Source organism: Perca flavescens, chromosome 11, assembly GCF_004354835.1.
Source record: "Perca flavescens isolate YP-PL-M2 chromosome 11, PFLA_1.0, whole genome shotgun sequence".
In the NCBI taxonomy this organism is placed as follows: Eukaryota; Metazoa; Chordata; class Actinopteri; order Perciformes; family Percidae; genus Perca; species Perca flavescens.
This window is the reverse complement of record NC_041341.1, coordinates 20,241,935-20,266,700: the sequence shown is the minus strand read 5'-3', so window position 1 is coordinate 20,266,700 and position 24,766 is coordinate 20,241,935. Positions and strand designations below refer to the sequence as shown.

The following is a 24,766-nucleotide window of genomic DNA, read 5'->3' as shown; positions in this document are numbered from 1 at the left end:
GATGGACTCAAAAATGGCAGTGTAGAAGTGCACTATCATTGACTTTGACAGGATGAACTTCTTCAGCTGCTGCAGGAAGTACATTCTCTGCTGCGCTTTTTTGATGAGCCACTTGAGGTCCTGAGGGGGGGGGAAGCAAAAGGACTCCACGATGTTGACTGTTGAGTCACCCAGGGTGATGGGGGCGGGTGGGGCTGTGTCCTTCCTAAAGTCCACAAACATCTCCACTGTCTTCAAAGTGTTTAGCTCCAGTTTGTTCTGACTGCACCAGGTCACCAATAAGATGAAATAATTACCTGGTATGCAATAGGATATAGTTTGATACATCAATGATATTGGATCTGTCTTCTGTTATTGTGATTCTTTTTTTTTCCATGTCAGTCAATCACATTAGTAGTATTAAGGTGGCTGTACCACAGTTGGTTGACCATTGATTGACCATTATTTGCAAGTTGGTGGTTCAATCCAAGGTGCTTTCTCTGCCCTCCTGTTGAAGGGCCATTGCCTATGGAAATTTCAGAAGCCACTGAACTACAAATTACTCTCATAGTATCTGTTTACCAAAAATGTAATCACTTTGGACACAAGTGTCTAAGGCTACGTTCACACCGCAAGTCTTAATGCTTAATTCTGATTTGTTTGCTCAGATCCAATTTTTTGTTTGGCTGTTCACATTGCCTTTTAAAATGTGGCCTATATCAGATTCCAGTGTGAACTGTTTGCGGTTTCGAACTGACCCGCATTCGCAAAAGAACAATAACAATGACATCAGACGCAGCACGCTGTTAGGGAGGTTATGGAGGAAGTAAGCATTTTCGCTTTTATTTCTAAATGTTTGTGTAATGGCAGCCGTAACATTACAGTTTTTTACAATCACTTTGCTACTAATTTCAGAACCTAATAACGGAGTGGTTACGGTATGATCCTTCTAGTTTTGATTGAATTGAAGTATCTCCCCATACACTAATTTGGTCTAACACCTAATCTAACACCTCACTCTCCCATCATTGACTTGCTCCATCACTGTTCTCCATTTTGTAGGCCTAGTAAAGTTAAGAATTTTACTGTCTGTGTCTAGGGCTTACTCCCACCGGCGCATAATTGTGACAAATGTCGATGTAGATTGACGTAAAAGTTGCATTAAATCCACCTTGGTTGTTCACACTGCGGCCGTGTTGAAAAAAATCAGACCTGGGTCTGATTCAAGGACCACATATGAAAGTGGTCTAAATCTGATTTGAAGAAATCAGATCTGGGCCAGATTTGAGTGTTCACTCTACTTCTGAAGAAGTCTGACCTGGTCAGATTTGGGCCACTTTTGCCTGCAGTCTGAACATAGCCTAAGTGAATGGAATGTATTAGCAGTTGCCATGTAGATTTTTAGAAGTTTGAACAGCGTTAACGTTGTCACTGTCAGGACAGTGTTGTCCATCTATTTAAAAAAATATAGAAAGCATTCCAGCAGATTTATTAGGTTGGCACAAAAAAGGCAATTACACATTATCTATTCAAGTCCCACATCTAATCCAACAAGGGTTTTGTAACATTGTAAAATGGCAGTATGTATACTTTACCAAGCTGTTTAGATTTGCAGGTTTAACACATTAAACTGCAAATATAACTTAACAGTGGGATTCATTAGTATGTGAGCACAGCACTGGCCTGAGGGTGCTCATAAAAGCTAGAGCAGATCACAAAAAGCCCATTATTTGGCAAAAACAGATGAAACAATAACTAAAAAAAAGAACACGTTCCAATAGCGTCAATGAGTATTATATGATTTGCTTTAACAACATTTAAATGTCATACATTTGCTATTTCATAAAATAGAAGAGTTTAAGGCTTTTTGAGAATAACAGAGCAACCACCACCTTTGGAAGATATGCTGGATGATGCCCACCATCTCATCTGCACTATTTTTGCAAGGGACCTGCTTCCCTAATTTTATGTAAGTAATCTGAACATTGGTGCTGGTGTGTAATTAAAGGTCAGATGATCACTACAGTCCTAGAATGCACCCTCAGGGCACCTTGGATATCTGTACCAAATTTCATCAATCTGTTAAAAAACTGTTGAGATATTTTAGTGTGGACCAAAGTGGTGGACACACAGACCAACATTGCCGTCCCTAAAGCCACACGGCTAGGGTGGCTAAAAAGCTACAACTGGTGCTGTGACATTTTGCTTTGCACTGGTGTTTGCAGTCTTTTGTTGTTGAAGAAGAAAAGAAAAACTGGAGGCAAAAATAAGCAGAGCCCACACTAGATGGGTGAACATTTGCTTGGGTGAACAGCCAGTCAGACATCTCACTGACTGCATCCACTGCTGCTTAAACATGCTCAGTCATCATATGGACCGACTAGTGCCAACAGACACACCACAAAAACACTAGCCAATGGTCCACCACAGAGACTCAACAATAGCTAAATGGCGCTCGATGGATCAATGTCAGACACCTGTTTTATGGCCCCTTAGTCTCTTCTCTACTGAAGCCTCATTGGTTGGCAGGACTATGGTGTTTGCTTTAGTAGATTTAGTAGATTCAACTGTCCTATTCACACCTTTGATCTTTGCTCGAGAATAACATTGTTTGTAGCCTGAGCCTGACAAGCCAGACCCACATCAAGATGTTGGGTCTGGGAACTCACCATTGGCTGGGCTCAATCCAAGGGGCGGGATAAACGGTTGTCTTTCAAATTCCCTCTGCACTCATAGCCAACCAGAGCAACGCTAGTTGATAGATTAAACTTTTGCCGTATCCGGTCGGCAAAACTCTGAACACATCTTCCTTTTTTAAGAATGACTTCAGTGCTTAACTCCAAGTCTTCCAGAGTCGCGGCCAAAGCCGATTCAAAAGACCGCTGTTTGCCAGCAGCAGCAGCAGCCATCTTCTTTGTTTTCAAGTAGCAGGGAATTCAACTCGCAACTCTGGCGTCCTTATGTTAAGCCCGCCCACCGACTCTATACATGATGTGATTGGCCTAACCAGAATTTGGGTTTTCCAGCTCGCAAACTAATGGAGAGTTGCTAGACTGACCCTGGCTGCAAATTACATTTGCTGCCGCTAGGGTGCGTCTAGATTTCTAGGCTACATTGTTTGTGCTTTGATTGGGAGATAATAATGGTACTACAATAATGGTAAAACAGTGAATGCAATGGTAATTAAGGTCCAAAACAACTTCTAAATGGCATTACAACTTTTTACATTTGCCATTAATTGTGTTCCAATTCAATTAGCCTAATCAGTGGGACCCAACAGTTCTGTATACTGTTGGAATTGCAGATTTAATTTGACCTCTGGGAGTAATACAGTATGTCTTCTTCTATATCTTTACGCCTACTATCAAATCCTGGTATAGGAAATACGTGCAGAGGGGTGTCAGTTGTGGGCAGTCAAAATGCCACATTATCTTGGTCGAGAAACGAGTACACGGCCGTTTTTGCATGCAGCAAGATAAAACAATGTAGTTAGCTTGCCAGGTTTTGAAACAAGTACTTGCCTTTAAGCCTTTATTGATACTGTCAGAGAGAAACATTGGGAGGAGAGTAGGAGATGACTTGCAATAAAAAGGTCCCACTCTGGAATCAAAACAGATACATTGAAATTACATTTAAAGTGTGCAGTACTCTGTACTTGAAAGCAACTTGAAAAAAATGTGCGCATTGCAAAAAAGAGCAATTAGGATTATAAATCACATCGGGTATTATTAACACACTAATCATCTGTTCTTTAATTCACATTTGCTGAAATTGATGGACATGGTTACATTTAAAACTGCTCAAATGATGTTTAAAGTTAAAGAAAATAATTTACCATTTAACATATGTGCAATGTTTAATGAAAGAAATGGGGGATATCATCTAAGAGGTCATTGTATGTTTAAGCAACCTCTTGTGTGAACTACTGTTAAAAGCATGTGTGTTTCAGTTTGTGGGGTGACCTTATGGAATGGACTGAACAATGATATCAAACAGAGCCATAATATCATTCAGTTAAAAAATAGATTAAAGACATCATTACTTGATCGATACAGAAAACAATTAACTGAAACATAGGATTGTAATTTGTAATTTAAAGGTATTGTTGTATATTATTGTATTGTTGTAAATTATTGTAAGACTGAAAGATTGTATGCTGTATTTGCATATCTATTTTACTTTGTATAATATGATTTTGGGAAATAAGGGGGACCAAATAAGGTATTTGCTTCTGCCTGCTCCTTCTCGAACTAATCCTTTTTATATATTTTTTTTTTTTTTTTTGTTAGATTCTGATTGTTTGTGTTTTATTTTATGTTTTTTATGTTTTGCAACATTGTTGATTGTTCAAGATAAACAAATAAACTAAACTAAACTAAACATGGTATGTGTCTCAGTAAGCCATCAAAAAGCCCAGTTTCAAAATAAATATAACAACGAAATAACAACAAACTTCGAGCTAGCAAGCAACACATTACACGTTAGCCTATTTTTACAAAAAACGTCTGCTATGGAGCCATAACGTGAGGTACAAGGTTAATGGAGCCGTGTTTCTTTAGAAATAAACAATGGACAAATAGAGTCTTTAAACACTTCAGATGGAAAGTTATTCGCTGTCAAAGTGACGTCAAAATGAATGGCAGTCAATGAAATGCTAACGGGAGGTGATCGCTTTGTAGCATCAAAATTGCGCCATAGGAGTTCTGAAGCGAAGCTTACCCCCTTGGTAAACCCTGATGAACTTCCAGAAAATTTGAGATTTGCTCTGCAAGTCAGTCTGGCAAAGACCACATTCAAACCCATTTCCAATGTCCCCAAAATCAAAGCACCAATCACAACCACTGAGGCAGGCTTTACACTAATCACAATCGTTGAGGCGGGCTTTACGCGACGACGATAGCGCAGCGATGGCGAGTAGCTTTTTGTTTACATTCAACATGATGGCTACCGAAGCGCAGCGTCACCCTGATCGTTGGTCTGATTGGTTGGACTATCCAATGCGCCCAAAGGCATTTGAGCGGCGTCCGTTGGTGACGCCCCTTTGGAAATGAACTGTCAATGAACCTTTCCCAGACCCACTCTCAGTTACAACTGAGAAGGGTCTGGTGTCAGCCAGGCTATCAATTCTGTCTATCTATAGTTGGATGGTAAGCTAAGCACTGCTTGTTGTAATATCAAAGCATTATCTTACTTTGTTACTCACTTGTTAGCTCTCTTGTCCTCAAGCAAAAGGTTCTGCAGAAGTTTATCCAAGGGGGTAAGCTTCTCCTCAGAACGCGTAGCTCCTATGGCGCCATTTTGATGCTAACAAGCCATCACCTCCCGTTAGCATTCCATTGACTGCCATTCATTTTGGTGCCACTTTGACAGCAAATAACTTTACATCTGAAACGTTTAAAGACTTTATATGTCCATTGTTTATTTCTAAAGAAACACGACAATGTATAAAAGGCTCCATTACCTTGTACCTCACATTATGGCTCCGTAGCAGACGTTTTTGTAAAAATAGGTTAACGATTGTGTCTTTGAGCTCAGTTGGAGGCTCCGCAGTAACGCTCAGCCATCACCAGAAAAGTGCTTAATAGCCTTCACTGGTCTCCGTCCAGAGCAACGGGATCTGTTGGTCCATTTTATATATGTCAATGGGTTTATCTAATCTAAATACTTCCTGGTTCTACCATGTTTGAGCAGCAGGGGTTGAAACATCTCTATTTTTGACAAAAGGTTTTTTTCCTTGAGCTAGTGGTTACATAGATGTTTGTCTCTGTAATTTTTATGCCATTTGTGAACACAATTGTATAAATTGTAAATCGATATAGCTAAATTGTCTGTTTATGTGCAAGAATCTAGAATCTAGATAAAGCAGTTAGCTTGATGATGATGTAGAAACTTTAGCATTAGTTTGATTAGCTAGCTAGCTACAAATGGTATTGTCATTTAATGGATAATGGTCAATAATATGGTGGATGGATAAAACACACACATTCACACATACACATGTATGTCATTGCAGCTAATGCTAACTAATGTAGCCAAGTTAGTTCCCTACACTGACTGTCAGATTTAGCTTGGTCTGTGGCTGGGATTTTAGCTATGTGCACTTATAACTTTTGACTTACTGTGACTGGCTATACATGTGGCTGTTGTGATTTCCAAAGCTGCAACACACATGATGTATCATTAGGTACGTGCTGGAATCGTACTGGTGCAATGAATTGTTATGGTTTTGTTCTTGACCAGAGTTAGTAGGCCAGTTATATGTGAGTAAAGTAATATTCTACAGCCATAGCAGTAGACATAGCCACAGGTACAGCCATAGCAGTAGCCATAGCCACAGCTACAGCCATAGCTATGACTGTCATAGCAAGTAGCGTTTCTGTCCCCGACCCACAACCTGGCATGTTCCAACTCCCTATAGTCATCACAAGTGGCTGTAGCTAGATATTTTTTACTTGCTGTCTAACTACACCATCAGTCCTTTCTAAAGCACTTTTTGTATGTTCACTTTTAGGAACCCATGGTTTCATCTGGTTTCCAAGCAGAGGACAAGAAGGTCTCACTACTTTAACATCAAGTTCATCACTTGGGGGCTCACTGACGAGTGAATATCCGGAAAGGATGATGTGCTGATGTGGAGCCAAATGCATCCACGGCTAAAATGGCGGCACAAAAAGAAAGGACATCTTCTAAGTTCAGGTATGTCCTTTAAACTATGCCTTTCAAGATGGGTCAGAACCGTGCCTTTCAAGGTGTGTCTTTCCAAAGTTTCCTCCAAGCATTGCGGAGAAATGCAGCCTTCTTTCGCACAAAATTGAAGGACCCAACTGGCGTATTATTTGCAGTCCTTAGTAACTCACAATAGAGTGCTTTTAGTGTCCTGTTGATTATGCCAACTATGGAACTTCCATAATATAGTGTAGATACCTCCATACAGTTTACACCTAGAAACATCCCATCTACACATTTAGCAAATAGAGGTGTGTCCCTGTGATCAGCGTTAACAGTTTTCCTTTATTGTGTTATATATCTGTTTTGTGCATGTAATAGGTTCACAAAGTGAAAAAGCCCAATGTCCACCCCAAAGGGACTTACCATCTCCAACAGAAAACACTGTTCACAAACTGCTCCAAACAGCTCTCTTGTAGTCCAGCCTTTACTTCCATGACAACGTGCATCACTTTGTAACACACGTTATAATAATAATAATAATAACAGCTGCTAGCGTGGCACACCCTCATATTCTGCTTCTGACTGAGTAGTAGTCCTTACATAGCTACTGTGCATGTGCGACTCCCAACAAAGATGTAACAGAAGTGTGATGCCTCACTCTGTAGCTAAAACAGAGTGCTCAACACACAGGGTGAAAAGAGGAGCTGCAGCAACGTGCAGTACAACAAAAATATGGTGTTTTTTTTTTAAATAATACCATGTAAACCTATTCTGATATAACCTCTAAATACAATTATGAACCTAAAAATGAGCATAATATGCACACTTTAACAAAATTATTTTACTTCTTGATTGGAGTACTGTGAAAAATGGGTTGAAGGTTGTGTGCTATGGTGAGTGCTATGTATGTGATGGCTCTGCTGTTGACATCTAAGAGGTTGGAGGTAAGGATGCCAATGGTTTTGGAGTGTGAAACACGGAGCAATTTGTCCTTGCATGTTAAGGAAACAGGGGGAACAGTAGAGTAATATGGACTGAATTATGGTTTTGTCAAGCAGCAATAGAAGTTGGGAGAGCAACAGAGGGTGCTTCAAATTTACCAACAGGAATCCCATGGTCTTGAAAAACCTGGAAAAATCATTTTCCAGGCCTGAAAAAAGTCATGGAATTAGTGTCATCCTTGATAGTTTTGTAAAAGTCATGGTATTTTGTTGTGTTTAATGAAATTGTTACAGTAATCTTCTATCGATAACCTTCCACGTAATGTAACATAATGGGCAAATTTATTTTCTGTAGCTGTTGACTTAACATAGCTCTAATATGCGTTGATGTGTGACGACTTTTGTTTACTATCCCTTTACATACGTTCCTTAGTTCTCCCTGCGTTCCGTCTCTCCTTCCATGTATGCCAACTTACTGATATTATGTTTAAATATGTTTAAATTTGATATGTTTGAATAATGCCAGGCAATAAGTGTACATTTATTGAAATGAAATATTATGTAGTCTGTAGGCTATATACTGATGATATATGATTAATGGTACACGCTATAGGCTGCTAATGTAGAACATTGACCATTAAGGCTGAGTGCGACCCAGGACCCTTTGCTGCAGGTCTGCCCTTTTCTCTCTGTTGACAAAAGCATAAAAATGCCTAAAATAATCGTTAAATAATAAAATGCACTGATAGTACAATCTGTTAAATTTCTCCTCGCTGTAGGTGATGTATTCATTTTTAACAGTGGGGTTGGATTCGTCTTGCATCTACCGAACCGTCATAAACAACTCTTTTTGCTTTAAAAGTATGGAACTTAGAGAAAAAGGCGCAAATACAAATCCATCTGCTTCTTCAGGACCACGGACAGCGCCATGAATTTATTAATTCACAGCACAGTTAGGCTATTGATATTTCAGAGCCATGGTCGGGGCCATAATTCTGATATTTTGCTATACTGTTAGCTTTCCTACAGAGTGAAAATATGTCAATGAGGAAAATAAATAAATCACAAGGTTTGTGGTTGTGAGCAATGTTTGCAAATTAACGACTTATTTAGGGCAATATTGGATTTTTGCATCAATGTGATCAGTTTGTCATTTTTCAGTTTTTTTAATTCAGATATGTAATCCCAAATGGTTGTTTCATCCAGAAATGGTTTCTCAGTTGATTTTCCAATCGATTGCAATATAAAACTATATAAACTTTGATGTCAAATTTGATCCATATAGCCATACCCTTGCCTCAGTCAATTGTTTTTCTTGCTACAGTATATCCATCTTTTATGGTTAACAGTCAGGTGACCACTACATACATATTGTGGTAATGTACTGTATGACTGCTTTTAGGAAACTCTTTATTCAAACCAATGTTTTTAACATATTTATAATGCAATGCAACATTGAATATCTGGAAAGAGTAAAGCTGATACAAATTAAAAATGTTTGTATTCATTACTTATTATACAAATTTGAACCCCTTGAAGTCAAAAGCCCTTCTGTTTCCACCTCAAAACTATTTTATTTTTTATCATTATATTATTATGTTCTTATTGCTTTTCTGCTTTGTATTTCTCATGAAAGTATTCAGGGACAGATCAGTTAGATTTGAAAAGCCTTGATCAATTCAAAACATAAGAAATAATCCCTGCAGAAGGAGATGTGTCATTCCTAAACACTCTCTCCATTTTTTTTTAAGTTTATTTTTTGGGGCTTTTCCACCTTTAATTGTTGACAGGACAGCTAGGTGACAAAGGCAAAAGAGAGGGGGAAGACATGCAGGGAATTGTCACAGGTCAGATTCAAACCCTGGACCTTTGCGTTGAGGTATAAACCTCTCAGTATACGCAACGCTCTACCACTGAGCCAACCTAGCCACCACTTCATTTCCATTTTGACTTTAACATCAAATTCAGAAAACAGGTAAATCCCAACAGTGAAGTGGTCACTGAGGAGAAGCATTCTCTCCGCATCTTGTGGAAGAAAAAAAATTTAGCTGCACACTTGTTTCAGTCCATCAACCGCTATAAATGTTGTTAAGAGCACATATTAAAACATACTTTTATCACCACAAGCTTCAGAAAGGTCAGGATCCTTATATCTTTAGGTTTATTGCTTTTAAGAAATACTCTCACTAGTCTTTTACATAACCCTTGAATAAGTCAAGGCTTCACTTCTACATATTTTGTCAAACTAAAATATGAAATATGAAACCTCTTGTGACCCAGACTCATTAAAGAATTACATCAGAGAACGGTCCAAAACATATTGACTGTAATGGAAATTATGCATACTGGCAAATAATGTGGCAAAATAAAAGTATACTGAAAGCAAAAGTGTTGACTTTTAATCCAGATCAATGTGATCGAATTATATTAATTAAAAACCGTCCCAAAATCACTCTGACTTTAGGAGGTTTTGATACCTGCAGACACAACCAATAATGGTATTTTAAGATTGTAGCAATTACCAATGGGATTGGGTTGTGTGTGCTTTTGTGAGAGCACCACTTCATCTACAGTAATTCCTATGAGAGAGGGGCAAAGTGGATCTCATTGAGACTAAGAATTGATACAGTGGAAAATCGAACAGGCTTGGTGACTACTTGATGATTTGATATTAACGGGTCTCTAGTCATTTCAATTTATTTCAATGTATTTTCAAGTGTAAAGGTTCTTGTAAGTGATAGTTTTGCACACATTCCGTTGCACCATAGACTAGGCACCTACAGTAGACCTCATTTTTCACAAAAAATTATAAGAAGACTAAATATCTGTTGATGGGACCAAAGATGACCAGAAATACTTTTTTACAGAAAAAAATAAACTAAAATAATAATAATTCTTTTTTTTTTTTGTTTACTGCTACTACTAAAATTAATGTTTTACTTTTTTAAACTTCTCAAACACATTATTAAGCAAATATCAAACCAAGACACAGAAAAAGACTAGAATAGCAATTTATTGCACCACCTTAACCGTATCCAGAGCTTAGGACCACAACAGGAATTGGTCTTTAAACCAATAAAACCAATTTCCAAAGATAATTGAGAACATGTTTCAATACATATGCATGAAAAAAGGATTTTCCATATGACCGACTCGCATGTTCATGTAATTGATTGAGGGGATGACCCGTTATATTAAATGTTATTTGAGAACCATCACAACCCGCAAAATTGCAAATTGCCCAGCTTGTATCTGAATTAATACCTCATTCATCATCATTATGAGTTGATAAGTTAATTTAACCATTTCATTCTGTCTTAATGAGCTATAGTTGAATTAATGTCATGTAATATATGAAAGTAACATTTGAACAGAGGCAATGATTTGAGACAAACAGAGCGGAGACTACTTTAGAAGCATAATGGTGGCATAAATCTCATCAGGCTGCAGTTCATGTTGCATGTTTACCTTACATGTTTGGGAAAATATTCTAAATAGATGTGAAAAATCCCAAACTGAAGAGGATTTTAGGTGTGAAGTGCTGGTATGTTTTTTTTTTTATATCAGTGTTTGAATAGTTTTGATTGATTTTAATGTTTGATGTAACAGCTGGTATGTCAGTTTTAGATACTGCACTACATCAGATTAAAATGTGGGGACAATATGTTTTAAGAACTGAGCTACCTTGGAGTGTTCAGTTGATATAAGTTACTGCGTTTAAAGCATTTATATGAACAAAAGAACTATATGTGGTGATTTTAGTTAGAATAAAGTTATATTTTAGTCCTCACTAGGCTCAGTGAAGACCCTACTGAGCTGCCAGTCCTTCATCTGGCGTTGAGTGACTGCATTTGACCATTAGGGGTCTTTCTGTTTTCTAGTTCCACCTTAAATGCGTTTTGGCCCCGCTTGCTCCCTGTAGTTTAGGTTTTTTGTCCTCCCGCAGCAGCTGTCACCCTGCATTACTCGCAGTCAGCTAAATGAAACATTATTCTAAACATATGCATCGTAATCAGTCCGGTCACACTTACAAGAACACGCGTTAATAAGGCAATCAATCACTCTGGAACAAGCAAGTTGTTCTGTAACAGCTCATAAACAGTGTGTAATGAAGAATTGGAGGTTAGCATGACACGGCGCTGATCAGATAATCAATGTCAAAGATGCGATGAATGTCAGTAAATGTAGTTTTCATGTCGTTTCTATAAAATCCTCAATTTACAACAAGCCGTTCAATTACCCAGAAAATACAGTCAATTAAATAGGGGTGATTGGACAGTAGGGGCAGGATCATCGATCTTTGCATTTCTATCTCGCTGGTGGACATTTAATTTGGTTTTTCTATTAGCACCGAAATAAAGAAAATATAAAATATATTAAACAACCCAAAGATTTATTTTCTTGTCAAAAACCATTCAGCAAAGGTGACAGACAGTCTTCTGCATTATGATGAATTCTTTTTTCAGTCTTGCACATTGGATACAAAAACTAATCGTGTTATTGTGGACAGTGTTTTTCAGGCCTCTGTCTTTTCCTTTTTACACCTCCATCTATCTCAATGCTTTTGTTGTATGGGTTGCAACCCTCGCTTTAGTAAAGAGCAAGGAAACATGGTGATACATCACGCCCATATTTGCTGCCCTAATCCTATTTCTTTAATGGGGACGTTCAAAAAAGCAACTTATCTTGAAGTCCCTTGGGGGCATTCTTGTCTAGGCTATATTTTAACCAAGTGCAATTAACGACAGTATCAGCTTGTATCATTTAGAGGTAATGTAAAAATAATGGTAAATTATAGGGCCGGAATGACCCGTGATGGCAGGCCTCATATTCCCTGTAGCGTTCCACGTATTTTTAATTAATGCTGTACAGTGTGTGCTATAGAAATGGTGTTACAGCACCTACATATGCAGAAGAAGTCTTCATTGTCGGAGTTGAATCTTCTTACAACATATAGGCTATGATATATATGTTCATAATATACAGTGTTTACATTATTGCAAGCAATTAAATTAGAATTAAAAATGATTATACTGCAACGAAATTCATGTTTTTGGTTTTGCAGAAATGTTGCAAAGAAGCGAAAATGTGTAAAGATGTTTTTTTTTATTCATTTTCCAAGAACAAACACGATCAATAAATAACATGATTTACATTTCATATTGCACAATTTTTTTTTCAAGTTAAAATATTTAAATTCATACAGTCATTGATATTTTAAATACAGAGATATAGAGTTATAACAGAGACCCTATAAGGACAAAGGCCAATACTATTTTCATCATTTTAATTTCAGTGCTCGTTTATCAGCCCTTTTTAAAGCCTCTTTTGAGTGGACTATAAAGAAATGTTCTCCATAATTCAGTCTTAATTTTTGCACCCAATATCATGATTTTGGACTATTGGTGAGTTTACAGGCCAATTCGTAGGCTATTTGATACTCCTAATAGTGTGTACATCCAGTGTTTAAACATTAAAAAAAACAAAAAAAACATTCAGCAAGTCTCACAAAAGTGTTAAAAAATAGCCTATCCACATTTCATGAAGCATTTTCCAGGGCGATCAATAATTCAGTTTTCAACTATCAGTAGGACTATCCATGATATTTGCAAAATATGTCACGATTTACAGTTCACATGTTTGATAATTAACATATTGGTGATGTCCCAACAGGAACGAATAAAATAGCACATAGCCATTTTTACAGGCGCAGACAGATTAAAGCCAGGCTATTTAGTCTGAACTTTCGCCTTGCTCAGTCCCGTCATGTGTCTGCTGAGTGAAGAGGTCCTAAAGGATTACTATGAAAATACTGGATTTGATGAGGTTCAGCAATGTAAATAAAAGAGATGCTACTGTGTGTCGAGGTATTTATCAGCAAACTAAATGTGGGTCTTTGTAGGCTGCTTTGTGTGTAGGCTAATATTTTTAAACCCTACATGTGTCATATATTATTTTTATACAGTGCATCTGTGTACCAGGACTGTCGCTTTGTTCCAGGTCTTTTGTATGTCTAATGACTTCCCTCCGCGGGTTGTTAGCACTTGACAGCAGGTCTCAAAACGAGCAACTTTCTTACAGTCATGTATTCAGAGGAGCTCCATCTAGGTACATGATTGGCAATTTTTGTCATGATCCTCTCATTATTAACATAAGAATTGACACGAAAGACGCGATCCAAAATTATATGCACCCTTCTAGCTGATTAGGAGGGTCCCCATAGAGCAGAGGCTGGGTGTTGGAGCTATCCCTGCCAAAATCTCAGTCTATTAGGCCTAGTGAAGAAAGATATGCTGCTGGGCAGAAAAGCAGGACCTTCTGCTATCTAAATTTAGATAGCATAATTCACTCACGTTTGAATCTTAAAAACCAGAGGAGTCAAGGTAGCCTAACCAGGCTGGGTTCGTCACGGTGAATATTAAAAAATAAATATGGACTGTGACTGAATGACAGTTGTTGGTGTAATTTGTAGCATTTGTAGCCTATAAATAAATAAATACATTTAAAATGGCACATGGATTGAGGCATAGGGACAGAATGGATAAACAGCATGACCTGTTATTTTTCCAAATTATTCCAGCGTAGAAATAGGTCTAGCCTACAGGCACAACACAAGCTGCCACAGGCTTTTAGAAAAGGTTGTTTGTGAGGTGCAACATTTTCGGTGCTAGTTATTCGTGTGTTTTTTGTTATAAAGAGTATTTTGGACTTGTAGAAATGAACCTAAGTGTGTGTGTGTGTGTGTGTGTGTGTGTGTGTGTGTGTGTGTGTGTGTGTGTGTGTGTGTTTACAATGCTGCCGAATAAACAAATGATTTACCCAGGTGTGGTTTTTAGAGTGGGCCTAGGCCTATCCCCTAAAGTAGGACTAGAGAAAAATAGGAAACGGTCGTGTAGGCTGCATGATGAGTTATCTGTTAAGTGAAGTTTCTTCTCGTTGGTCTGGTGACGGGACGGATGTCTTGCTGAGAACAGCAGCAGAATACGGCAGAAATCCACTCTCGGATCTTTGGCCCGAAGCTGTGCAGGTAAAGTCCCCGCTGGCGCTCCTGGAGCCCAGCGCGCTCGCCGCCTGGCTGCTGTGGCAGCTCAGACACGAACACGGCCCGGTGGCTGACGGGGCGCTGACCGCCGCCGCCGCTGCCGCTGCCGCCGCCGCCGCTGACGCCGCTGCTGAACTATTCAGGCCTGCGGGTGACTGGTAGAGTCCCGGGTGCCTGAAGCTGCACAGGAGCTCCGGCCGCGAGTAGGGGTGGGAGAGTGCTCGGAAGGTATCGAGGGGGCGGATGGAGGTTGCGAAAGGTGACGACGCGGCGCCGGAAGCGGCAGCGGCGGCCGCTGCTGCCGTGACTCCGACGTGCGGGTAGTAATGGAGAGGCATGTGCGAGTGGAAAGGGTAAGGTAGACTTCCTGTAGCTGCAGCGTGCGTCATCATGTAAGTGTAGAAGCTGGGGTCTGCTGGATGGGGCCAGGACATCGCCAGACGCTGCCTTTTGTCCTTCATCCGCCTGTTCTGGAACCACACCTGTACACAGAGTCAAAACAAGGCCCATACTGAAGCTGCCATGTTGTTTCCAAGCTCTACATAGAGACCTCTGAAGAGTGTGCTTCAGGACAGGCTGATGCCAAAATGTCCTATGTCATTGAACATAAAAAAATATCAATTGGCAAATACAGTACAGCAGCAGTTACAATCTGCCAAATAACTTAAAGATGCCAGTTAAATCATTTTCCTTTTTTTGTGTTTAATTAGGCTATTTTAAATGAGTAGGCTATGCATTAATTGTAGGCTACACATTACGGTGGAATTGATCAGCACCCATAGGGTGACCACCTAAATAAAAGTTATTTTTTATTTACAAGTTCAATCAAAATATAACACTGCAACATTTCATTAGCAGAAATAATATTTCAGTAGGCCTATTATAAAAATGTTTATTTTTTTTTTTTTATACCCGCAGCTTTCCTTTCTCTGCACACACAATAATCATGAAGATGAAATCTACCCTACCTTAATCGTAGTCTCGGGCAGATTCAACGCTGCGGCTAATTCACATCTTCTCGGTCTCGAAACGTAATTTTCCCTGTAAAACTCTTTTTCCAGTCTCCCGATTTGTTCTCTGGTGAAAGCAGTCCGATATCTTCTCACTTGGTCGCTATTTGAATTGTTTGATCCTCCCGATGAATTACCGTTCATATTCTGGAGGGAGTTTGAGCTTATGTTGGAAGATCCAGAATTGCTGTCTGAAAAACCTAAAAAAAAAAAAAGAAGAGAGAATTAAAAACATACAAATTGTTGTTCATATCGACAATATTGAAATAATAAATGTGTGTGAGCCTGCAGTATATTTGACAACTTAATGGTAATGAGAGAACTAATAAGGTTAATGTAAAATGTGTGTCGAGGCAAATAAAAAAAAAAATGTTTTATTAACATTAGCTACTTGTATCCATTGTAGTATAATAATGAAGATAATAGGCTATATTAACATTGATAATAATAGCCTAATAATAATGAAGATAAAAATAAAGAAAATATTACAAATATAATAGCCTAATTCAGATCAGCATTATTACAGTTTTTGGATGGAGTAAATAAAAACGGTAGTATAACCGCTATATTAGCCTAACATCAATCTGACTGTCTTACAGCAGAAATAAAAAAGAAACTAAACATGGAGTAAAATCAAGTCTTACCTTTGTTGTTTTCCTTGTGCTGGCTCGGGGAGCGATGCGCAGGGCATCCCACCTCCACATCACTGTTAATATCGGAATCTGGCGAAACTTCGGAGTAGAGGCTCATTTTCTTCCTGCTTTCTGACGAGGAAATTTCCGCCGAAGAGGTATTTTCACTGTTGTGGTGTGTACCGAAAATACTGTCAATTTCAAATTTGCCTTTCGTCGGGATGTCCCCAAGATTTCCATGGAGAGAAGCCGAAGTTATTCTCGGGCTTAGCCGTCCGCTGTGCTGAGAGTTTTCCAGGGCCTCCAGCACGGAATTTCCAGGCGTGTCTGCGAGCCTCTTCCCTGCGACGGGACTGTGCAGACCTCTCTCCATCAATATCATCTCTTTTCTTATCCTCTCCATCATTAAGCCGTGCAAGACGGAAAAAAGCAACAAAAAAAAAAAAGAAACGCCACACAACACTTGTCCAGGGGGGGCTGGAGCTCCAATGAGTTGTGTCGGAGCTTAAATCCGCATGAAAGTCAGCAACTGTCTCTAAATAACGGTCTCTAAACCTTTTTATAAGCAAGACGCAAAAAATGAAAGAATCTGAATGCAATCGACGAGCGACTGCTCAAAATGAGCCGTGCATCCTCCCCACAGCAGCAAAATGTCATTCATCAAAAGTGGTTGCTGTTCGTTGTTAAAATGCTCGGCTGACGTTGCTCCAATGATCATTTATTGTAACAGGTTTATAAGCAAATAAATAGGAGAGGGCTGTCACTTGATGATGGAGGCGGCCTTCGGTCAGACGAATAATATCCAAGTGGAGAGGAAGAGAGGAGTGAGGAGCGAGGTGCTTGTCCCTGGGTTGATCTCTGAGTCTGTTTTAGATTGCTCTGGGGTTTGGCCTCTTGGGTGAAATTGACAGTCTGATTAATAAAATGAGCGGTGCAACATTTCCCTCTTCATTTAGGAATATTATTATGCTTTGATTCTCTATTGTTTCCCTCCTCTCTGTTCGCCCTCCCTCTCTCTAATCGTTCTTTCTTCTTCTGATTTATTTAGGCTATCTTGTTTTTGTTTTTACCATTTGTGCAACTTTAATCAGTATGTGACGTGCATTAAGATTAAGGTGTGAGTTTGTGATGAGAGATATAGTATCATTTTTGTCCTAGCTTTTAAGACCATTTTTATTATTATTTTTGTGTGCATTTCATATTTTCTTCTTTTTTGAGTCTTGCTCCACACAGTTCGTCAAATGACACATTTTGATGTGGTGATAATGGTTGCATTAAGTACACATTTACCGACAACAGCACAAGCTTGTGTATTAATGCATGTAGAAATATCTTATTAGTATAGGCTACTTTATAAAAACGTGTCTGTAATTAAAAAAAACAAAAAAACATTTAACGATCACTGCTACTTTAAATTACATTTTAGTAGTTCTTCACATTTTCTTTGTTCATTTTGATCGGGGCTCTGATGTTAAAATTAAACGAATTTTTCTCAAATGTAAGAGCTAGGCCTACTTGAAAATGTTACGATTTTAACAGAATCTCTTATCCGTTTGACGTCATTACCTCCAAATCGAAACCTTTATTATCTGCATGGTATTTTTGGGCATTTATATGAAAATAGCTGCCACATGCATGCATCATATTAACTCTATACCGGAGACTCGATGTGTAAAGACAAAACATCCATGCATGGACTCGTGGTTTCTCGATGTGAAATGACTATGAAGGCTCCATCAAGACTATCCTCTGTGCGTCCTCTGGCGCCTTCTGCAGGTTTTAATATGAATTGCTGTCGTTGATATTAGGTGTTGAATGGGAGGTGTGGGCTGTAATTTACCTGATGTCCTAACTTGTGTCTGCCCTGAACACTGGGAGAGCATTTTCAGGCAAGAGTAGTGTATGTGTTAGTTAATAGATAGATAATATAGTTATTTTTATTAGGCTTCTGCAAAGCCATTTAGATGAGCTGGAAGCTGCAAAGAGCCACATCCCTAACCTCACACTTTCTGTCCTATTTTGTAATACTGGTGAGTGATATATTGGGATAATCTGCCCTTCCCTCTGGAATAATACAAAATATGACTTCATATTTACAAATGTAAGGCTATAGGACCATGATAAGAACCACTTTGATTTCAATATCAATCTACCACATGCTAACTTCAATACATTTCAGCCCACTTAGTCATTTGTTAAAAATAATAATAATAAAAATAGCATTGGACTCAAGTAAGACACTGGTTAACAATTTTACATTTAGTGTAATTAGGTCATTTGCATACATGTGCTGGGTTAATTGTGCAGCTGATGAATCTTTCTTTGAAGAGTTTTACCTTGAGATATGTTATACATTGCAGGCACTTATTCAGTCCTATAATCTTTTGAAATGTATTCTTGAATTTAACTCTAAACCTTTCTTAAGTTACCATTGATGAGCATGATAGACCAAAGCTCACTATTCTGCTTATCTTTTCTTCTGAGCAGCTAAAAAATATCTAAAGTGTAAAACTTGCCTTTGATTTGCCACATTCATTGATTAAAGCTGCATCCAGTGGTAAGTTCATGTGTTCGTATCTATATCACTGAATCTTGCCAGTGTTGGAGCAAAAAAACACATTTTTGATGTGACATGTTTGACTATTGGGTACAAATAAATAAATAAGTTCCTAAAGCTATAGCAAATATTCACTTTTCAACATTGTGATTTTATTTTTTTAAACTAAGTGCATATTTATACATGGCACTCTTACGCATACGCTATATTTATACTTGGACATAAAGTCTTTCATGTGGATGCATGAAGTTGCTCTCAAGCTCCTCTTTAGATTCATGGCACAGATGCATGTTTCTTATGCTCTTCAGTTGAAATGTTGCACTGATTAACAACAGGACACTCTGAATTGACCTGTTAAGAGCATTTGAGGTCTATAGATATCTTAAGTGTAAGAATTCATACTGAACCTATCTGAATCCGTGTGGGCGGCAATATTGAATCATGCAGCAGTCTCAGAGTGTCTGAGCATTTAAGTTGGCATTTTTCAGATTTTCACTTGCCATTTAACTGTTGCCATGTAGAGACTTTAACAACATCCTGAGAATTGAAGCTTAAAGTAGATAGATTTAGAATTTGTAGCATTTTTTTCAGTGGTAATAAAATTGTTATTTGCCAATCTGTATTAGCATCAGGAAAATTGATATTAATTGTATTGGAAGCCATGTGATAAACACTTAATCATTAATCTTTACTGACATTTGTAAAAGTGAAACACACCAGACGGGTAAAAAACTGTGAAGCTGGCTAGATTTGTGCAAAGTGCAAATCAAAGGGCAGTGATGGTCATACATTTAATTTATTGATTTATATGGACAATGCACATTTATTAACATTCATATAAATTAATCCAGCTGACTGATTTTTAACTGCAGTCCTTTGGCAAGTGATGGGTTCAGAAATATTCAAAAGTGGCAACAACAGCAACAAAATCAACTTTCTTAAAACAGAAAGTAGAAAAGAACAATATGTAATGTAAATGTAGATACAAAATAATGCAATAGCATTCATTCAGTCCATGCAAAACAATATGAAGCAACAAAGCACAACTGAACAATAGGCTACTGTTAGCATTAAGAGTAAAAATCAACAGTCCTGGGGAGAGACTTGATCTATGGTGACTGTAAAGCCATGGGGGATAAGCTGAAAACCTATACCACACATTAGGCTAGATTTTTTTAAATAATCATTGTTGCCACCATAGCTGACTTATGTGGGCTGAAATGTCTATCAATGCAGCAAAGATCCCAGACAACATGTATCTTTAAGTCTTGGATGCCCTAAACACACCCACACGTTTTGTCAGTTATTCTGCTGATTGGACCTCTGCTCAGATAGAAAGTGGGCGAGCTATGATGGGAGTTATGCTGCGTTCCAGACACAATTTTTAGCCCGTAAGTTACAACTTCAAGTCACGACTCACGACTTAGTGTTCCAGGCAAAGTCACGAGCTGGCTAGCTAAACATTGTGCCATTTGCAGGGTTCAGGTTAGGCTACCTAAAGTTAACATTAGCTAGCGGCTACCTAACGCTGACGTTAGCTAGCGCTAGCTGATACTAGCGATTTCTAGTCGCTGACATACTTTGGGCTTCATTTAATAAACAAGACTTGTAGTAGTACACAATCGTATGTGTATTGTTTTGATTACAATGTGATACAATGTTTGATTACAACAAAAACTGTAACTTGGAGTACAACGATCTTCACGAGTTCACGAGTAGGCTAGTAAGTAACGGGTTTGACTGACGTTCCAGGGCACTTTCACGGGTAGAAGGTTGTGAAAACACGAGTTACGGGTTGCCTGGAACGCAGCATTATATCCATACCTGTAACGATTAGGTGTGACTTGCCCCGCCCTAACAGGTGCAACAAAGCTAACAGCAGAGTCAAAGAGATACCAATCAATTAGTGTGAACATACCCACACAGTCCTGAGAAGAGGTCTAATTAGCTTAATGATTAAAATCATCTGTGTGTTTACCAAGGGTGTGCAGTGCCTTTTTAATATTTATTTAGTAGAACCTTTCAAAGACATCAGCAGACAGTTTGACTTGTCATAGCAGGAAAAGCAAAGTTGTTACTAATAACATTACATGGCTCTGTGCAATACAAGTGTCCAAGTTAGCAGCGGAATCTGAAGCAGGTAGAAGGAATTCAGCCATCATTAATTAATATTAATACCTGTGCTTTTCCTACTGTGACATGTTATAAGGTCTTGTGTGAAAAAGGCTTGTATAAGACCATTTTAGACAATGTTTGATTACCTTGACTTGTGTTTCCAGTGAGAAGTTGGTTCTGAGCCACCTCCTTTCTTGTAGTACCAGGCTCCGGTGGCCATTAGAGGAACTGCAACTTAAGGCACATGGTGGCTGCACTTACACTGTACAGGGCTGCATGGAGAGCCCCTGACAATAGGAGCTCACCTCTCTGAAGGCCTTCCTTTGGCATGGGAACCCTACATGCTCCCTAAAAGGTATGGCAGTCAGTGAAACAACTACTTTAGGTGGTGATATTCTTAAACATTGTTGAACAGTTAATGAGCTCAAGCAGGCACAAATGGATGCCAATGTTTAAATGTTGAAGTTTTGTCAATATAAATATCAGCCAGTAAAACTAAAATGTGACCCATATTCAGAATTCCTAAAACCTAAACACTTTTATTTTCATCAGTAAGTCCACATAAGTTATATTTATGAAATGTTATGCATGCTATCTGGAGTAACATTGGAGCGATTCCTTTTTTTCTATGATTAACAATTTTTGGATTGATTTAAAAATAAAATAATAATAATTACTGGACATATGGTTTATAAACATGCAAAAGGGGTTAAGTCCAAATCTGATTATTGAAATGTAAGATGCCCTATTATTTATAAATCACCTGAAGTGCACATTAGGGCTGCTTGATTATGTAAAAACACACACAATTATTTTGGTCAATATTGAGATCACGATTATTCAACACGATTACTGATTAACGTTTGGAAAGATGTTGCATGCATTGAACTTACAAAAACAGTGAACCAGTTCAACAAATCAACAGTAAAAACTTTTCCTGTTCGAACTTTTGTTTTTCATTCAGAACACAAGACAAAATAAAATGTTTACTTGCAAAACGTAATAGTTGTTTTTTTTCGATTACATTGTTTTTGTGATCGTTACGATCCAAAATCGTAATTGCGATTAAAATTTGATTAATTGCCCATAGTGCACATGCTAGAAGAGGTTGCGTTTATTGTGTTTCCAGACAGGAACAGGCAGAACTGACCCATTGCATAAAAACGGGCCAAGTTAATAGTCCCTTTACTTATTAGCTCTTTACTTACCAGATTTACTACACAAACAATGCAGATATGATGTTCAGGGTCTATTAGATTGCAGACTAACTATATATTCCAATGATGTAGCCTGACATTAATCCACTTCACTCAGGAAGTTGACATGAAGAGGAGACGGATGAAAGATATTGTTTTGGTTTTCTAATACCTTTTATTCTCAGTGTCCATAATTATCATTGACATACCTTTACATCTCCTTATTTGGATAAAACCAAACTATGGCCTGTTTGTGTTTTCTAAATGTTTTTTTTAACACATTGTAAGTAAGGCTCTGTGTGCTACGCTGTCCTTTTGCAAGTACTTTTTACTTTAAACAGTGGCCACTGCAATTTATACTATAGTCCAAACATTCATGGTGTCTGTCAACAGGACATTAAATGTATAGGCTAGATATTTAGACACCAGGAACTATATACTAGAATAGAGTTGAATTATACTGAAACAAAATTTCTATCTATGTGTATCTAATGAGCTGTGGTTCAAATAAGTATGTAAATCTATGTGCAACTGTTGAATACAGTATGTGGTTGCAGAATAAATTCTATGTTATGCATTCATATACAATTTTATGTTTTCAGCACCAGTGTTCTGCTTCATGATCCCATACATACTCATTGCAGGATGCATAGTATATGTATGATGTATGATATATGTGAAGTTTTAGACATATTTTAGTTCCAATTCCCAAAAATATTTTTGAGAATCGTATTATTATGATAAAAAGAGAAGTAACTTGTCGGTGAAATGAAACACCGACAAATAATATCAACAGAGCTCAAGCATATGCTCTTTTTTTTGTAATGAGGGATGTTCAAGCATATTGTCCTCCTCCTCTTGAGTGTAAAAGAGAAGGCTTTAATTTATTTGATTTTTAAATGAGATGTAGGTCTACCTCTGATTCAAATATAGTGAGCTGAGTCCACTCATGAATCAAATGTTTCAGTGTTCAATGCGAAATGAAGCTGTTGGAAGTTGCGTGCTAGTGGAGTTTTATGCTTTTGCTGGTCTCCAGACTTCTTTCCTTAAGTGAGAGCGCCATCTAGTGGCGACTTGATGTCAATGCAAACAAACAAATAACAGAACAGGGACCCAACGAAGTGCCTCCACACACACTAATCGCATTCAATCTTAAAAAAATGAACATTACAATGATGCGGTAGATGGTTGTAATTCATCACTGGAAGGCATAAACTAGCCTACATTAATATTCCCCATCCCCATTATGTCCAGCAGAACAGTGAAATAAATCGCATAGCCAATGTCTTCCCCATACGGTTTCATGTCACTAATGAGTTAAATTAGAAAAACTGCAGAGTTAAAATATCATTATGCTGGCAATTAGCAAGATGCTCACTAGTAAGGTGAACGCAATTTGTACAAAATAAAGTTAGTAAACTAGCCTATATTTTTGAGTGTATGCTACATATTTTTAACTTACGAAATATATTTGGTCGATTTCCTGCTTTCTCGGTTTTGTCATTCTAATTTTAGAGTAAAAACTCGGTAGCTTTGCTGGGGCTTCATGAGACACTAATGGTGAGGTTGGCACGGAGTAAGAATTAGCAGGCCTAACTGTATAAATCACTATACTCAACAATAGCGACACATTTCATATAAATATAATTAGAAATGACTCTGTACGTAGCCTATTAGCTTTGCGTCATTCAGCAGCAGTTCATTATAAAGTGGTCTTTATTACAGCATCACTATTTTAGCAAACACATGATCTAGTAGGCTATACTCCCAAGTAGCCTAACTCATTATCTATTCAGACTGATTCCGGAGCTCCTTGTTTATTACTCATTTCTTGGTACCTAAACAACCTGGTGATAATGTCTTTCAGCATAGACGTTGGTGCAAATTCAACTTGATTACATCGTTACGTTGGTTTGAATGTGTAGGCTATATATAATCTACACATTTGGGCTATTTAATCGACATTTTCCCTCCAGTGCAGATACAGTTCAGACGCGCAGGTTGTTCCTCTAGAGTTCTAGTGTCACTTATTTATTTATTGCACAGTTTTATTCAGGATATTTACTTTAAAAGCTGACTCAATAAGCTCATATGAAACAAAAAAAATGGGTGTTTTAATTAATAGGCTATAGCCTACGTTCAAATTTTTTTTATCGCTTTTCTACACCTTGTTTTTCTTATTTGATACAATTCGGTTTCTATACCGTCATTTGCTTGTCAGATCTCTCGCATTCAAACAAATGTTCCGTTCCGACAAGAACTGATGTGGGCTATAAGATAAATAAGCAATCCACAGCTCAGCCGAAATGTTTCCACACATTAAGTAAACCTGCTCTGTAAAACCATAAGGGCCTTTAGTCTGTTACTTCTGAATAAGTCCCTCAGGCCCACATGGACAGAATTAGTTAGAAAGGAATTAGAAAACCAATATATATTTTTTTTTCTCATGCAAAAACGATGTTGTAATCAGGACTTCTACGTCCCTCTGTTAAATATAGGCTATTACATGGCATTCATCTATAAACCACTTTGGCTTCCACTCAAACATTGTTGAGATTTCAACACTCGGAATTCAAGGTAACATTTCTCAGGCCAGAGAACTTGAACGAGGGAAGCAGCAAGTTT

At 38.0% G+C, this 24,766-nt stretch overlaps 2 protein-coding genes across 2 annotated transcripts in view; one reads left to right on the top strand and one right to left on the bottom strand.

Annotated features, from left to right (window-relative positions):
* hoxd10a (homeobox D10a) overlaps positions 1 to 24,766 on the top strand; it is a 42,417-nt gene that overhangs the window by 1,244 nt on the left and 16,407 nt on the right. Inside the window, exon 2 of the transcript XR_003693658.1 lies at positions 6,491 to 6,675. The gene's annotated coding sequence lies outside the window, so the exon portion shown is untranslated. The remainder of the gene's footprint in view (positions 1 to 6,490; positions 6,676 to 24,766) is intronic.
* Positions 14,499 to 16,679, bottom strand: evx2 (even-skipped homeobox 2). Its single transcript, XM_028590358.1, has 3 exons — positions 16,286 to 16,679; positions 15,600 to 15,841; positions 14,499 to 15,113 (listed from the first exon to the last, which is right to left on the bottom strand). Exons 1-3 carry the CDS (start codon positions 16,677 to 16,679, stop codon positions 14,499 to 14,501), a joined length of 1,251 nt encoding a protein of 416 aa, XP_028446159.1.

What these genes read in the sequence shown, in the direction of transcription:
- evx2 (XM_028590358.1), bottom strand. Translation starts at nt 16,679, where the DNA reads ATGATGGAGAGGATAAGAAAAGAGATGATATTGATGGAGAGAGGTCTG. An exon ending in GCACAAGGAAAACAACAAAG is followed by an intron (nt 15,842 to 16,285) that starts GTAAGACTTGAT and finishes TTTTTTTTTTAG; the next exon opens with GTTTTTCAGACAGCAATTCT. An exon ending in TGCCCGAGACTACGATTAAG is followed by an intron (nt 15,114 to 15,599) that starts GTAGGGTAGATT and finishes CTCTGTGTACAG; the next exon opens with GTGTGGTTCCAGAACAGGCG.